Source organism: Macaca thibetana, chromosome 15 (genome assembly GCF_024542745.1).
Source record: "Macaca thibetana thibetana isolate TM-01 chromosome 15, ASM2454274v1, whole genome shotgun sequence".
Classification (NCBI taxonomy): Eukaryota; Metazoa; Chordata; class Mammalia; order Primates; family Cercopithecidae; genus Macaca; species Macaca thibetana.
In genome coordinates, this window is record NC_065592.1 from 67,420,615 (window position 1) to 67,435,260 (window position 14,646).

At 37.4% G+C, this 14,646-nt stretch overlaps 1 protein-coding gene and 1 long non-coding RNA gene across 12 annotated transcripts in view; one reads left to right on the forward strand and one right to left on the reverse strand.

Annotated features, from left to right (window-relative positions):
• MPDZ (multiple PDZ domain crumbs cell polarity complex component) overlaps positions 1-14,646 on the forward strand; it is a 174,438-nt gene that overhangs the window by 141,410 nt on the left and 18,382 nt on the right. For all 9 annotated transcript variants that reach the window (XM_050761615.1, XM_050761619.1, XM_050761622.1 and 6 more), the window contains 6 exons: positions 961-1,052; positions 1,594-1,684; positions 3,857-3,937; positions 11,479-11,571; positions 11,661-11,735; positions 12,859-13,033. In XM_050761615.1, the coding sequence (XP_050617572.1) occupies positions 961-1,052; positions 1,594-1,684; positions 3,857-3,937; positions 11,479-11,571; positions 11,661-11,735; positions 12,859-13,033 (607 nt within the window). The remainder of the gene's footprint in view (positions 1-960; positions 1,053-1,593; positions 1,685-3,856; positions 3,938-11,478; positions 11,572-11,660; positions 11,736-12,858; positions 13,034-14,646) is intronic.
• LOC126937852 (uncharacterized) lies at positions 199-11,709 on the reverse strand. 3 transcript variants are annotated; one of them, XR_007719875.1, is made up of 6 exons: positions 11,583-11,709; positions 10,598-10,740; positions 10,436-10,479; positions 7,626-7,809; positions 4,980-5,103; positions 199-820 (listed from the first exon to the last, which is right to left on the reverse strand). It is a non-coding gene; the product is annotated as an uncharacterized LOC126937852 (long non-coding RNA). The 3 variants fall into 3 exon arrangements; XR_007719874.1 differs by lacking the exon at positions 10,598-10,740; XR_007719873.1 differs by lacking the exons at positions 10,436-10,479; positions 10,598-10,740; positions 11,583-11,709 and having other exon boundaries at positions 7,626-8,068.

Sequence of the window (14,646 nt, forward strand, 5' to 3'; positions counted from 1 at the left end):
ATTAAAAGGTCATGACTGTGTAGCACCAGAAACAATTTTTGCCCCAAGATAGTAATAAAGCTCACACTTCAAAAGCATTTGTTTTGTGTGCTGCATTTTTATTAGGAGTTTTTGAAAAGCCAAGTGACCAGTAATTCCCCAGAGGCTGACCCACTGGACATTCTGGAACTTGAATCACTAATGGGAGAAGTGATGAGGGTGAGGTGGGGTGGGGTCAAGGTTAAGGCTAAATAACAAGCAGTAACTCAGCCTGCCAAACAAAATAAATTTGTGGACCATACTTTATAGGGTTTAGAATTTTATTTGCTTCTGTTGTTTGTCCTTGCCCCTCCCGGGCTGGGATCCACATGATTTTATACTGCCTTTATGTTCTTCCCATGCTGAGTATGTTTCCCTATAGACATGGAAGGTTCAGTTGGCAGGGACTAAACGACCGAATGACTGAGCCAGTCATTTGCATTAGGCACTATACTGTTTAGGCACAGTTTGCTGCCTAAATCCTGAATCTACCCAGCATTCCTTCTCCCAGTGACCTATTTCCAGGGCTTGAGTTTTGAGACTAAGTGGGAAATACGACAGTAAGGAACTTCCCAGGATGGTCTTGCAGGTAACAAGTTTTTCCACAGAGCCCTCATTTTGTGCAGAGCATCCTGGGAGCCCAGTGCCTGCCAGGAAATTTGCTGTCTACTCTCCTGCAGTTGGTCCAAGTGGTGCCTCTTTATCAGCAGTCCATGGATGTCAGACTTCATGTGCATTATTTTAATGCTGGCTTTAAACATGAGCTATTCTTTTATTCACCATGAAAAGTCAGGTTCATGTTCTGGGGAGGAAAATATATAACATTTAATATAAAATATATTTGAAAGGAAGAAAAAATGTGCTTTTCATTAATGAGGAAGGATGATAAAAATTTATGATACTAAAATTTCAGGCCCAACTAATGCTATTTATTTCTCACAGATCAATGGTCAGATTTTATATGGAAGAAGTCATCAGAATGCCTCATCAATCATTAAATGTGCCCCTTCTAAAGTGAAAATAATTTTTATCAGGTGATCATTTTTCTTTTGCTAGTTTACCAAATACTTTTTGTTAGCATTTCTACTCGGAGTTCTTTTGAATGAAAATAAAACATTTGTGGCCGGGCCCTGTAATCTCAGCACTTTGGGAAGCCTAGGTAGGCGGATCACGAGGTCAGGAGATCAAGACCATCCTGGCTAACATGATGAAGCCCCGTCTCTACTAAAAAAAAAAAAAAAAAAAAGAAAGAAAAAATACGAAAAATTAGCCGGGCATGGTGGCACACGCCTGTAGTCCCAGCTACTAGGGAGGCTGAGGCAGGAGACTCACTTGAACCTGGGAGGCGGAGGTTGCAGTGAGCTGAGATTGTGCCATTGCACTCCAGCCTGGGCAACAGAAAGAGACTCTGTCTCAAAAAAAAGAAAGAAAAGGAAATATTTGTAAATATGTAAGTGTCATAGTTCCAGGTTTTGGGGGTTAAAAATTTTTCTCTGATAACCTTCTGACTTTTGAAGTAAGAGAATGAAAATAATACCATTATGTTATAACAGGTTGTTGTTTTTTTGCTTTCAGAAATAAAGATGCAGTGAATCAGATGGCCGTATGTCCTGGAAATGCAGTAGAACCTTTGCCTTCTACCTCAGAAAATCTTCAAAATAAGGAGGTATATGTAACTTATATTTGTTTCTCTGGGAAGACTTGATTGATGTGCACTTTATTAATTCAATCAATCACCTAACACTTAGAGAGGGATCTTAGAGGTAGCTAAGTTACATCCTTGGCCTTCACGGAGTGTAAATCCTAGTATAAGAAGACGCTCATGGAAATAAGCATACCACTTATGTGAAGAGAACTTGTAGTCTGTAGTGAGGGTAGGAAAAGAGTTATCAGTTCTGCCTCTGAAAAGAAATTGAGAATAAAACTTTATAGGGAAGGTTACATATGAAGTGTATGTTGGAAGATTTGGGGGGTAAAAATGTTGCAAGCAGAGGGCATGGAGTGAGTAATGGCGTGGATACTCTGGCCAATGCAGGGAACAAAATTATAGAGCATCACTGAGCAATGAGGGGCAGGGAATGGGAGCTGGTGGGGAAAGGGTCAATATTAGAGGGGAAAGGGTCAGATCATGGAATACACTGGTAGGCTAACATGTGCCAGCCTTGTCTTTGAGACAGTGTGGAGCTCAAAGAATGAGAAATGTATAGTTAAAAATTTCTCTGGCAGTACTGTAGAGAAAAATCAGAAGTAGCAGGGGAGAGAAGTTAGAGGAAGTAAGATAATTATTGGAATCATTCAGGAAACAGTTAACGAGGACCTGAACTAAAGCTAGAAGAGGGAATGGTTACATCAGATGTTTAAGACCCAAATTGGTAATACTTCATCCCCAACTAAATGTACTCATTGAGGAAAAATGAGTGGTTGAAGATGTGTTTAACCAACAAATATTTTCTGAGTACTCTGCCTTATACCAGATATTGCTCTTTGGACTGGAGAATAAAACAGATAGGATATACAAGGTTTTCAGATGTCTGACTTAGTGATATGAGGGATGGCTGTTTTCTACCAAATAGAAAATACAGAAAGATATTTGCAAAAATACGGTACATTCTATTTGTGGCAGGGTAAGAACAAAGTGGCTGTTGGATAGCCTGGTAGAAGTTTACATTGGGACATTTGGTCTCCAGTTTAGAGATGATTTCCTGTAGATGCAGATTTGGCATTTCTAAGCCACGGAAACTGAGGTCTTGAGAAAGCATTTAGAGAGAAAGAGGGCCAAGGGCAGAATCATGTGGTAGCAACAATAAGGAGGAAGGCGAACAAAGAGATCAAGGCTATGAAGAACCAGGAGGGCATGTGGCAGAGCAGCGGAGGAGAGTGTCTTTTAAGGGTACACTCCACAGCTCTACATGCTGCCATGTAGCAAGAATCCAGCGAGAGGATGAGTAGAGAGAGTCCTTTGGGTTTGGTAACTAGGAGACTTTTAGTGGTTTTTGAGAAGGCAAATGATGGACAAGAAATCAAGGAGAGAGAGAGGCAGTGGCTAGAGAGTGATAGAGAATTGGGAGAGTGGTTTTGTTTTGATTTAGGAAAGCTTTGGATACATGTGTATGATGAATAAAAGGAGTTAGTAGAGAATGAAAAGCTTTAAATTAGAGGAACTTTGGTGATTATCAGTGGGGATAGCTGTAGGAAGAGAAACATTCTTTCCTAAATCAATATATAAAAATAGAGCTTATGTGTATATAAGATAGATGTACAAATCATTGTCTCATTCTGGCTGCTCCTAACATTCAACTATGCCATGTGGTTATTTAAGATAACTAGGTTATAAAGTAATATATTTTTTTCATATTACTTGTACTAAATATGTCTCTTAAGGAATTTTTAATAACGTTCAGGTAAAACATTAAAGTTTTCAATTCACTTGATAAATAACGCAGTAAAGAATAATGAATGGTGTTTCTGCTGGTGCTCTGTCAGTGAGTTTCACCATTTGGTAGCTGGGCTGCCATCAGTTTTCATTATACAGTAAATCCAGGCAGTCTTCAAGCCACTTGGTCTATCTGTGCTCTCAACTGATTGTTGTCCAGTTACACCTCATAAGTATTTTGAAAAGAATATAATGTTCATAAATTCCATAGAATGTTAAAATAGCAAAAATATATTAAAATAAATAAATGTATTAAAATAACAATAGTGTATTAAAATAAATAAATGTATTAAAATAATTTTGTATAATGTATAAAATAATTTTGAATAAGTGGCCCTTATATTTAAACAAATCAAAATTCCTAACACACAGTTGTCCTTTTTGTCATTTCTTTCCCTCTGTCAGACAGAGCCAACTGTTACTACTTCTGATGCAGCTGTGGACCTCAGTTCATTTAAAAATGTGCAACATCTGGAGCTTCCCAAGGTAAATCTGCTTTGAATTGGAATGAAATGATGTGAGTTCCTTTACATCAGTGTTCTAATTCACTGTGTTCTCAAAAGTGTGGTCTCCAGATTAACAGCATCAGTATCATCTGAGATTTTGTTAGAATTGCAAATACTTGGGCCCACTCAAACTTACTTGCTGAATAAGAAACTCTAGGATTGGGCCCAGAAGTTTATGTTTTATTAGACCTGCCTGATGCACATTTAAGTTTGAAAACTACTGTGCTAACTGATACTTTATCAGGGGTCCAGCTTGCCCTTTTGTCATTATTCCAAATTAGGAAATTTAGGTATCTGTCCATTGATTCCTTTACTAAGGTCCTGCTATGGAGGAAATAAAAATAAAGAAATAGAAATTATAGTTTTGTCCTTTAAAAATAGGAAAGCTCATATATTTAGAAGTGAATTTTCGACTCAGATGATTGCCTTTAAGAGATAGTTTGCTGAACAGAAACCTATAAATGCTTTTGGGTGCTTCAGGCTCATGCAGTTAAGCAGGTGGACAATGGAAGAGCATGAGAATAAGCTGAAAGAGCAGTGAAGTGCCCAGGAAGAAGAGGAAGGCAGGAGGTGGGGTAGGGAGGTCAGAGAATATTTATAGGAAGTGCTGCAGACAGAAGGAAAGAGAGTGGTCCGTATTGCCACTCTCCAACCAGGAGGCAGTGCAGTATGATGCTTGAGAGCCTCAGCTCCAGAGTCATTCTGTCTGGGTTGAATCCTTGTTTCATCAAGTACACGCTTCACACATTGTATGATCTTTCTTTGCCTCAGTTTCCTTATTTGTAAATTGAAGATGATAAGAGCACCTTTATCCTGGCACATGGTCAGATTCTGTTAAGTATTCAGGGGAAAAAAGTACCCTGACGATATTGATATTTTTATTGCTATTGTTTTTTACAGTGATAACCATATACAAAAATGCATCGCTCTAGTCTTGTACTATACACGTAAGAGGAGTCTTTATCATGATGGACTATTTCTGTTGTGGTTAAAAAGAAAAGAAGTTACTAAAGTCTTTTTACCTTTCTATCAAGAAGTCCATACACTTCAGTTTGAGAATCCCTCATTCTGTCGCCATTTAAGAGAGATGACATCTTCCTCTTTCCCTTTCTGATTTCCGCTCTTAGTTTCTTTTCCTCCTAAATCCTGAAGAGTTTATAATATTTAACAGTGCAATCATTTCCCTATAATTTGTTAATTATGAAACATTTAAATGTATGTTGAATACTTTATAATGAATGATTTTTTTAAAAAATCTGTTTATGTTGTTCTTTAGAAAAGTCCAAAATTAGATAATTTTAAAATATCCTTTCATGGTATGGATTTTAATTTATCATCTGAGGCTTAGTATATTCTAGGATATAATTAGTGCCCAGGAAATGTTTGTGGAATGAACATGTTAGATGAATAAAGAGCAGCCTACTGTAGTGGTTGGGAGCACAGACTTAAAGCCAGACCACCTGGGTCAGAGACCTAGATTTATCACTCACTGGCTATGAGACTGTGACTTTGAGCATGTTTCTTAACCTGTACATAGTTTTGCCTTTTGAAAATGGACTTAATAATTGTCCAACTTACCTCATAGACTTGTAGTGAGAATTAAGTATATATTGTGAAAATTAAATATACATATGTACAGTTTCCAGCACCTGGCACACATATACAAGTATTGTTTGCTATTATTATTGTTTTAATAATTAGGGATGAATAAGCTGGTATAGAGTTGTCTGATGGCTACTTGTCAGTGATTTTCTCTGATGTTTTCTATTTCCACATTAGACTACCTGATTAAGGTCCTTGATAGATGTTCATAGCATCTTAATCCCCTACTCAGAACCTCCCAAGGACGTTCATTTCCTAACAGATACATTCAAGTTCTTTGGCTGGGCATTTAGCAATGAGGGTGGACAGAAGCCTGTGCTGTCTGTCAGAAGCCCTTCTCACATCCTGAGTGATCGGCTATAAATCACTTAATCCCATTGGTCCTCACTTTCTTCTTCTGTAAATGGGCTGCCTATATTAAGGGTTATTGTTGGGATTGGATGAGCTAATGAGCAAGGTTCCTTCGTTCTGCAATATAAAAGCTGGTTTCTGCCTTTCGCCTCCTTTTTTATTTATTCAGCAGATGTCTATTATGTGTACTTCCCTTTCTAAATTAGATGCTATTGAGGAATGCAGGACCTTGGAGAACCTCAATGTATTGCCCACTGAAAGCTTCCATTTATATGTAGATTTCAAACAAATCTAAAGCTCAGGTAGCTAGAATGTATTTATTGATGAAAGCCAAAGTAACTAAGGGGATACAAGAATCTTTTAAAAGTAGCTAGACAGAAGAGGCAATTAACCATGATTTTAATGATTTTAAGTGTGGGCTTTGGAGTCACTTAACTTCTCCGGGCAATAGGCAAGCCATTTGTTCCATGGTGAGCAGGTATATGCAAACCAACCTCCAAAGACTGAGGGAGCTGGGAGCCTGAAGAGAGAGGCTGACAAATCCAGTTTATCAGAAAGAAATGCTTAACAGGGACTTATGTACAGAAGCCATGTTGCTGGTGGCCACAAGACAGTGGATCCCAGCATCCACCCTCCAGAAAGTATTCTTTACGTAGCAAGGATAAAGACATGTAGCTGGTCACGTCTCAGAGTTTCTTGCTGAAACTTGTTACCAGTGGAGAGGTTAGGTAAACATCTTTATGAAGGATTATCTATACTACAGGGCTCGCTACAGAACACCTTGGTATGCAGGAGTCAAACACTGGTCACCATGGCAGTTTCGCTTCAAGGTGGTGTCACTCTTGCCATACAACAGGCTATTTTCTATACCGTTTAACTTCTCTGGGTCTCACTTTCCTCATGAGATGAAGAAAATCCCTTTACGTTAGAGATGCTATTGTAAGGATTAAATGAAAGAATTTATACAAAGTGCTTACCACAGTGTGAGTTATTATAATTATTTTTGTTAATACTTCTAACCATGAATTTCTGAGTTCCAGATGGAATATATCCTTGAAAACATCTCTTGAGGAAGCCATTGTTAAAAATGACGTTAAGTGACATATTACACTAAGCCTGGCACTCCTAACCCCATTATTATATGGCTCTGGGAATAAAACTCAATTAAGCAAAGAAGGGAGAAAGAAACAGCTTCTAACACTCATGAATCAGCTTAAATCTTTTGTCATTTTTACTATCCTACATTTTTTTAAAATTATAGTTAGTTATTTGACATAATAATTTAATGGTAATGTAACATGTGTTCATTATGTTATTTACTTCTTAGCAACCCTGTGAGCTTGCTATTATTTTCTCCACTTTGAACTGTTCCCATAACTCCAAATAGTAGAGCTGGAATTGAACTCTGGTCTTCTGCCTCCAAGTCCCATTTGCCATCCATTACCTATTTCAACTTGCTGCTGGGCCCCCTCTGCCTTTCTAAAATGCCTGTATGTTCCTTCTAGGAATCCTGTACTTCAGTCAAACTGATTTGAATCAAGAGCTCATGGAGAAGGTTTTGAGAATTTATCCCTCCTTGCCTTGGTTTATATCACTTGGTCTTTCTGACTTCTTTTAACTTATATAAATCCTACATACACTAAAGACCGAACTTAAATCTCACCTGTGTTTATTTTGAAATATTACTTCAATATTTTGGTTTATGTAGTACTTACTATTAATGTCTTCATTTTATTTGTCACTTAACCATGTTTGACCCAAGAGCTTGTCTCCTGTGATGAAATTTGATGTGGGTATCTTTTCTGTACATCTAAAACGTACACATGTTGAGAGAAGAAATTCTCACTTTTTCTTTCCCATTACTTACTGTCATGGACATAGTTCAGACTGAGTAAATATCTGGGAAGGAAGAATGAATAAACAGTTATGTGCTGTACATGCATAAGGGGGAAAGATGTTGAGATCAGGAGAGTCAGGAAGAGAATAATTTTTGCATTGTCTAAAAGTGAGAGCTCTACTAACAGCTCATTTCTAGTTCTGTTTTGACTCCTTAGAAACTCTTGACAAGTCAATTATCTTTTTTTTAATCTTTTATATTTTTTAAAAATGGGAAAATAGAAGTATAAGCAGAAAGCTCCCATATGTAGAATCTAAACCCACAGTAGCTGACTGAAATGCAAATTCAATTGATCAGAAAACAGTTTTGATTAAAGATTGATTTTTAGCACAGTGTGCCCTAGGAAGTACCCATGCATCAAAGCAGGTAATAGCGTTCTATGACTGTCAAAGCTGTGCTTCATATCCATACAATTTTATGTGGGGAAAGCCTTGAAATAGGATTAAGAGTTTTTCTTCTTTTGAATTTTAGAGAAGCTTCTACCTTCAAAATAATCCTCCAAATAATAATAATTTGTTAAGCTTAATTCGACTTTTCATTCTTGTTTATTACTCTTTTCTAGCTGCTTAATGATACAGCTCATTCAAAAATATATTTCCTTGAAGCCAGGCGCAATGGCATATCCCTGTAGTCCCAGCTATATGGGAGGCTGAGGTGGGAATTCAAGACCAGCCTGGGAAACATAGCAAGACCCCATCTCTAAATAACTTTTAAAATAATATTTTAAAACAGAAAAAAAACCATGAAAATATATTTCCTTAATTTGTTTTCTATTTCCTGTATGGTAGTGTTTTAATAACTAGCCCCAAACAAAGTATCTCAGATCTCTTCTTGCTAAGGACTATATGCACTCTGGTAAAAGTAAGTTGGAAAGTTGAGCAGTTAAATAAAAAATTGCACACTCATATGCTGTTATCCTTTCTTATTTGTCGTCCTGTTTTTCTTTTTCTTATTTATTTATTTATTTATTTTTATTTTTTTGAGACTCAGTTTCACTCTGTCGCCTAGGCCGGAATGTAGTGGTGTGATCTCGGCTCACTGCATCCTCCACCTCCCAGGTTCAAGCGATTCTCCTGCCTCAGCCTCCTGAGTAGCTGGGATTACAGGTGTGCACCACCATGCCTGGCTAATTTTGTACTTTAATTAGAGATGGGGTTTCACCACGTTGGCCAGGCTGGTCTTGAACTCCTGACCTCAGGTGATCCACCTGCCTCAGCCTCTCAAAGTGCTGGGATTACAGGTCTGAGCCACCACGCCCAGCCTCATCCTGCTTTTCTGATATCAATAAATTGTTTGTTGATATGTATATAGTTGTTTTTGTAGTATTCTAGTTGAGTTTGGGCATATTATGCATGCAGATTTGTTGCTTATTGTTTCTTTTAGGACTCCTCTTGTTGCAAATAATAGGAAAAAAACGAACTAATTCTATTAGGTTTCATCAAGGAAGAGGATTTGTGGACTCAGGTCAGCAACCTTCAAGGGTGGTTGGTCCTGTGACTGAATAGTGTCATCAAGAGCCTGTTTCTTTCCCTGTCTGTGTGATACGGTGCCATTCAGTGTCAACTTTATCCCAAGACTTGTCTTTCTCATGGTTTTAGAATGGCTGCCAACCATAGTTGGGCCATGCACTACTTCTTTTATATGTATCTTGGGGGAAGGGAGAGAATGGCTATTCAAGCCTTCTGAGCAAAAGTTCCAAGATTATCCTAATTGAATCAGTTCAGATCATGTGTCTACTTCTGAGCCAGGGACTGTGACCATGGGACTGTAATTGTAGAATTGACTTCAGTTGTTCAAACCCCATTCTTGGAGCTCCTTAACTTTTGCTATGTAACAAATTACCACAAAACTTCACAACTTAAACAACAGGCATTTATGGTCTCACAGTTTCTATGGGTTAGGAATTTCAGAGCATTTTAGCTGGGGGATCTGCTGAGAATCTCTTGTGCAAGTGCCGACACATTGCCAGCTAGGGCTACAGTCATCTCAAAATTTGACTGAGTTGGACATTGCTTCCAAGATGATTTACCCAAATGGCTGTTGGCAAGAAGCCTTATTTCTTCTAAATGGGGCTACTTGAGTTTTCTTAGGACAATGGCGGCTGGCATCTTGCAGAGCAAGTTATCCAAGAGAGACAGCAAGGAGGAAGCCCCTTTGCCTTTTTTGACCTGGCTGTGAAGTTATACACCATTACTTCTGCTTTATTCTCTTTGTTAGAATCAAGTCACTAAGTCGAGCCCCTGCTCTTAGGTTCCTTCTTGAAGGGAGAAGTAGCAAATAATTTCTGCTCATATTTTTAATCTACAGCCTGAAACATGGTGAGGGAAGAAGGTGGGAGAGAGAATATGACGGTTGGGGGAAGAGAGGGGTGGGTGGGAAGGCTAGATATTCTAATAAAAATCAATTTGTATAAAGGGGTAAGATGGGAAGCAGTATTAGGTAAACAATCAGCAAATACCCACTGTACCAATAAAGTACTTTCCTGACCGTTACGTGACAAGTATTATTATTCCATTTTGTAGACAAGAAAATCTAGATTTTGTAGGTAAGAAAATTGAGGATTAGAGATGTTAAGTGGCATATCCAAATTTCTATTGTTAGGTAGAAGGTAAAGTCAATTCTGCTCACTCTAAAGGTGCAGCTTACTCTGGCAGATACACATGACTGATTACCTGGAAAGAGAGAGGTAGCAGAGAGATGGTCAGTGACAGTTTCAAACTCATCAGGCATTAATAATCTACCTCAGAAGAGCCGCAGGTTGATAATCTTTAAAATGATGTTGAAACCTACCTTGATGTCATAGCCATTACCATAAACATCTCTGATGGCACATTTAACTCATGTGTATATTTCAGAGAAACCATGTCAAGATTCCCTTTTCTCTTCTTTGCTTTTTGTAACTTTTCTCTGGAGAAAAAATTAGGTTGCTGGCTCTGGCCAGCATGAAAATGTTAAAAACTCGATTTTAATTTTATTAAAGTAAACATTAAAGAAAGCTAAAAGCCAGTATTTCTGAACATTTGGTTTTGATAAAGGGAAATGTGGAAAATGTAGCAAAGTAGGTGTAGCTCCCCAGCCTTGGCAAGTTCTCGGAACTTGTCTTGGGACTGAGAGGCATTTTCAGTCTGCAGCAGATTGAAATGCTGTTCTCTGGAGAAACAACTCTTGAATGTTCAGCCCCCAAAAGGACAGAGTCTGCATCAGTAATGGCAGTCTGCCTGCTAAAGGAAGAAGAGGGACAGAAAAGAATGAAGGGACTAGATCCTGTTGTTATTTCCAAGCGACAGGCCAGAGAGGAGGTGGGATTCTTTGGTTGGTTTTGAATGACTTATTCAGTCATTAGACAAAATTTGTAAATGCTGAATGTTTTGATTGAATTATTGAATGTATTTTTGCTGTCTAGATATTTTGCTAAAGTTACTAAAGATGTCAGACATATGGGAAGAGTGACAACACTTGAATATTTGATGGAGGAAAATTTATGCCCATTAGGAAAATTTGAAAGCTTGCTTAAGAAAAGACAAGATTTCTAAGATCTTAGATGTAAGATCTAAGGTCTTAGATTTCTGGACTTTAGAAGAGTTTTAATTGCTTTTCTTACCCTTGGTATCCATTTGAATAAAATTAATCTATCTCAAGTCTTCTGAGCATTTTTGTTTTTACTTTTCTAGGATCAGGGGGGTTTGGGTATTGCTATCAGCGAAGAAGATACACTCCGTGGAGTCATCATAAAGAGTTTAACAGAGCATGGGGTAGCAGCCACGGTGAGGTTTACCTTTCTTGCTGTCATTAAGTAGTTGGGGAGGGAATTACTTTTGGAATATCACTCAAATTCTTCTACATTTCCATTTAGGATGGACGACTCAAAGTCGGAGATCAGATATTGGCTGTAGATGATGAAATTGTTGTTGGTTACCCTGTTGAAAAGGTAATTTTCCAAAATAAAGCAAATGGTAATATAGGCCCATCCTTGGGCATGATTAAAGTGTTTGTGTCTACAAATCATAGGGAATTAGGGTTTTGTAGCTGTAAAAGACATGTTCTTAAGGAAAAGAAGAGATTATTCACAAGTTCTTCAATTTCTATTTCTTATTTTCCAGGTAGTGTTAAGGTATTTTTTGTTGCCAAATTATTCAATATTCACTGGGCATTTTTGATAAATATTTCCATTTTTTCCTTAGGAAAACTTTAAACTCTTTAATAGTGACTGTTAGTGCGAAAATGTTTTTAATGAATATTTGCTGTTATAAATATCCACTGTGTATACTACTTTATAAACAGATTGTAAGACTCAACCATTAAATATATAACTTTTATTAGGGTTAAACATATCTCGTACTTGAGTTTCCTCTCCTCAAAAGAGATCTTAATATTTATTTAGTATCTCATTTGAGGCCTTTTATTTATAAGTGCCAGAAAAAAGCTTTGTTTCCTTGAAATATGGTATGCTTTTTCTTTCTTATAATGAGGGAGAACCATATAACTGTTAATCATTTCTTCATTGTCCAGTAAGAAGCTTAAAGTTACTTTTTAAAAATTCAGTTTTTAATAAGTATTTAGGCCAGATCCTTTAACCCATAAATCTATGTTTTAACTTTTCATTTGCCTTGACTTTTTTGTTGCATGCTTTTCTTATTCTGCTTGTAACATACGTGTTTCTATTTTATTAAAACTGTTTGTGTAAGCTGCTTCTATAGAATCAGGAAGTAGGTAAAATAACCCATATATCTTCTAAGGTTGTGGGCATCCAGAAAAATGGATGAGATTAGAGATGTAAAAAGTTGAAAGTCTTATGTAAGGAAAAATCTGGTCAGAGCTAGAGTTAAAGTAGAAATTAACCATGGCCCTAATCTACATCAGGCATTTGGAAAAGATAGAGAGAAATTAGAGCCATTTCTTTCTTTACCCAAGTCCTGACAAAGAAATAATTTGCATCTGTCTCTCCCCTTAACCACAGAGAGAATTAGATTCCATTGGTAATGGTGACTCATTGGTATGTCAACTAATTCACCTTTGAATTTTGTTTCTCTTCCACACATACACCCTGCCAGTTTATTAGCCTTCTGAAGACAACAAAGACGACAGTAAAACTTACCATCCATGCTGAGAATCCAGATACCCAGGCTGTTCCTTCAGCAGCTGGTGCAGCCAGTGGAGAAAAAAAGAACAGCTCCCAGTCTCTGATGGTCCCACAGTCTGGCTCCCCGGAACCAGAGTCTATCCGAAGTAAGGCCTCTGGGCTCATGAGAGTCCCGCACATATGGAACACCTGAACTCAGCAAAGGGTTTCTGCTTGGGAGGCAGTTGCCTGACTGTGGCTCATTGTTTGGAAGGTGGTAGTCAGGGAGCCCTATGGTGAGGGCAGGGTGTAAAGAGAGCACTTCTAGAAAAAGAGTACTGGACTGTTAGGCAGGCAATCTGTGTGCTGTACATTAAGCAGCTGTGGCATCTTAGGAAACCTACCACTCAAAGCCTCAGCTTCTTCATCTCTAAAACAAGAGAATGGTATTCTTTGCTCTCCAAAAATCTGTTGCTAAGGGCACCTTGATTCCAGGCATCTGACTAATGAATTAGAAATATCATTTTGTAGATGATTTTTTTTAAACTGGGAAAATAATTTAACTTCCCTAAGCTTCAGCTTTCTTATCTGTAGAATGAATGTGCAATTATCCTGTTTCATAGGTGGGATCAGTACTGCCTGCCCCTTTAAGAAACTCTTTAGTCATTGCCGTGGTCTACATAGCAGATCTGAGTTCTATGCTTTAGGTGTAATAGTGGGTCTTGTCATAATGGAAATGGATTTAGGTTAAGTGAACCGTAGGATGACACTTTAATGTGTCATTACACTTCCAGTCTAGTATACGGAGGTACATTATTCCTTTGAGTTACTTTTCGAGAAAGAATACACTGATGTGTAATAAAACAGTAAGTTTCAAGCTCTGCAGCATCAAAACTTTAAAAAATTACTTAAAGGCACTGGCTTTTTCTGTAACAGGGGGTGGGGGGAGAAATTTCTTTTGGCCTCCAAACTGTTCTTTTAACAGTTTTTTAAGGAAACACTAGTTTAAAACATTTGTAATGTACTTGGATGAAAAAGTCTTAAAGTAATACATCTCCGAAAATAATCCTTTATTTAGAAAGACTGGATAATTCACTGAAGTGCTAAAAGATTTTATGGAAATTTTCTCATTTTTCAATTTTATGTTGATCCCTAAATAGTGTTGTCTATAAAAATATGAAATGCTAAATGAAAACTTAACATAAAAGAAAATATCTTACACCTGTTCTTACCATTTAAGGAGCAAGAAAATAGTCTGTTTCTGATTTCCTAAAAAGAGAACATCTTGTCTAAAGCATACGCTACTATACCAAGTGTCCTAGCTTTCCCAAAACATGCTATTTGCTGTATGCTCTTTGTTTTATCATAAAACATATGATATGATATGAAGACTCTCATAAAATAACGTGTGAAATTATATTCCCCTTTTCTCGTGATCTATTCTTACCTATTCATTTCGGAACATATATGCACCAGGATTTGACATCTGAATGTATAAAACATCAAGTGAGACCCAAAGAGAAAACTGCAAATGGTCCTTTTTTTTGCTTAGAATTGATTACATAAGAAGAGATGCTCTAGGATAAGAAGGAAACAAAAATGTAAAAAGCCCCGAAAAGCAGGCATCACAACCAAAATTATTGATGTGTTTTGTGGTCTTCCCTGAATATACTTCCAGGTCTTTGCAACATATCTCTATTCTGAGTTTTATAAATCTTTTAACTCATAAGAAGTGTGTTTGGCTTCACTGAAATGGATAATATCAAAGTGAAACTTGAGG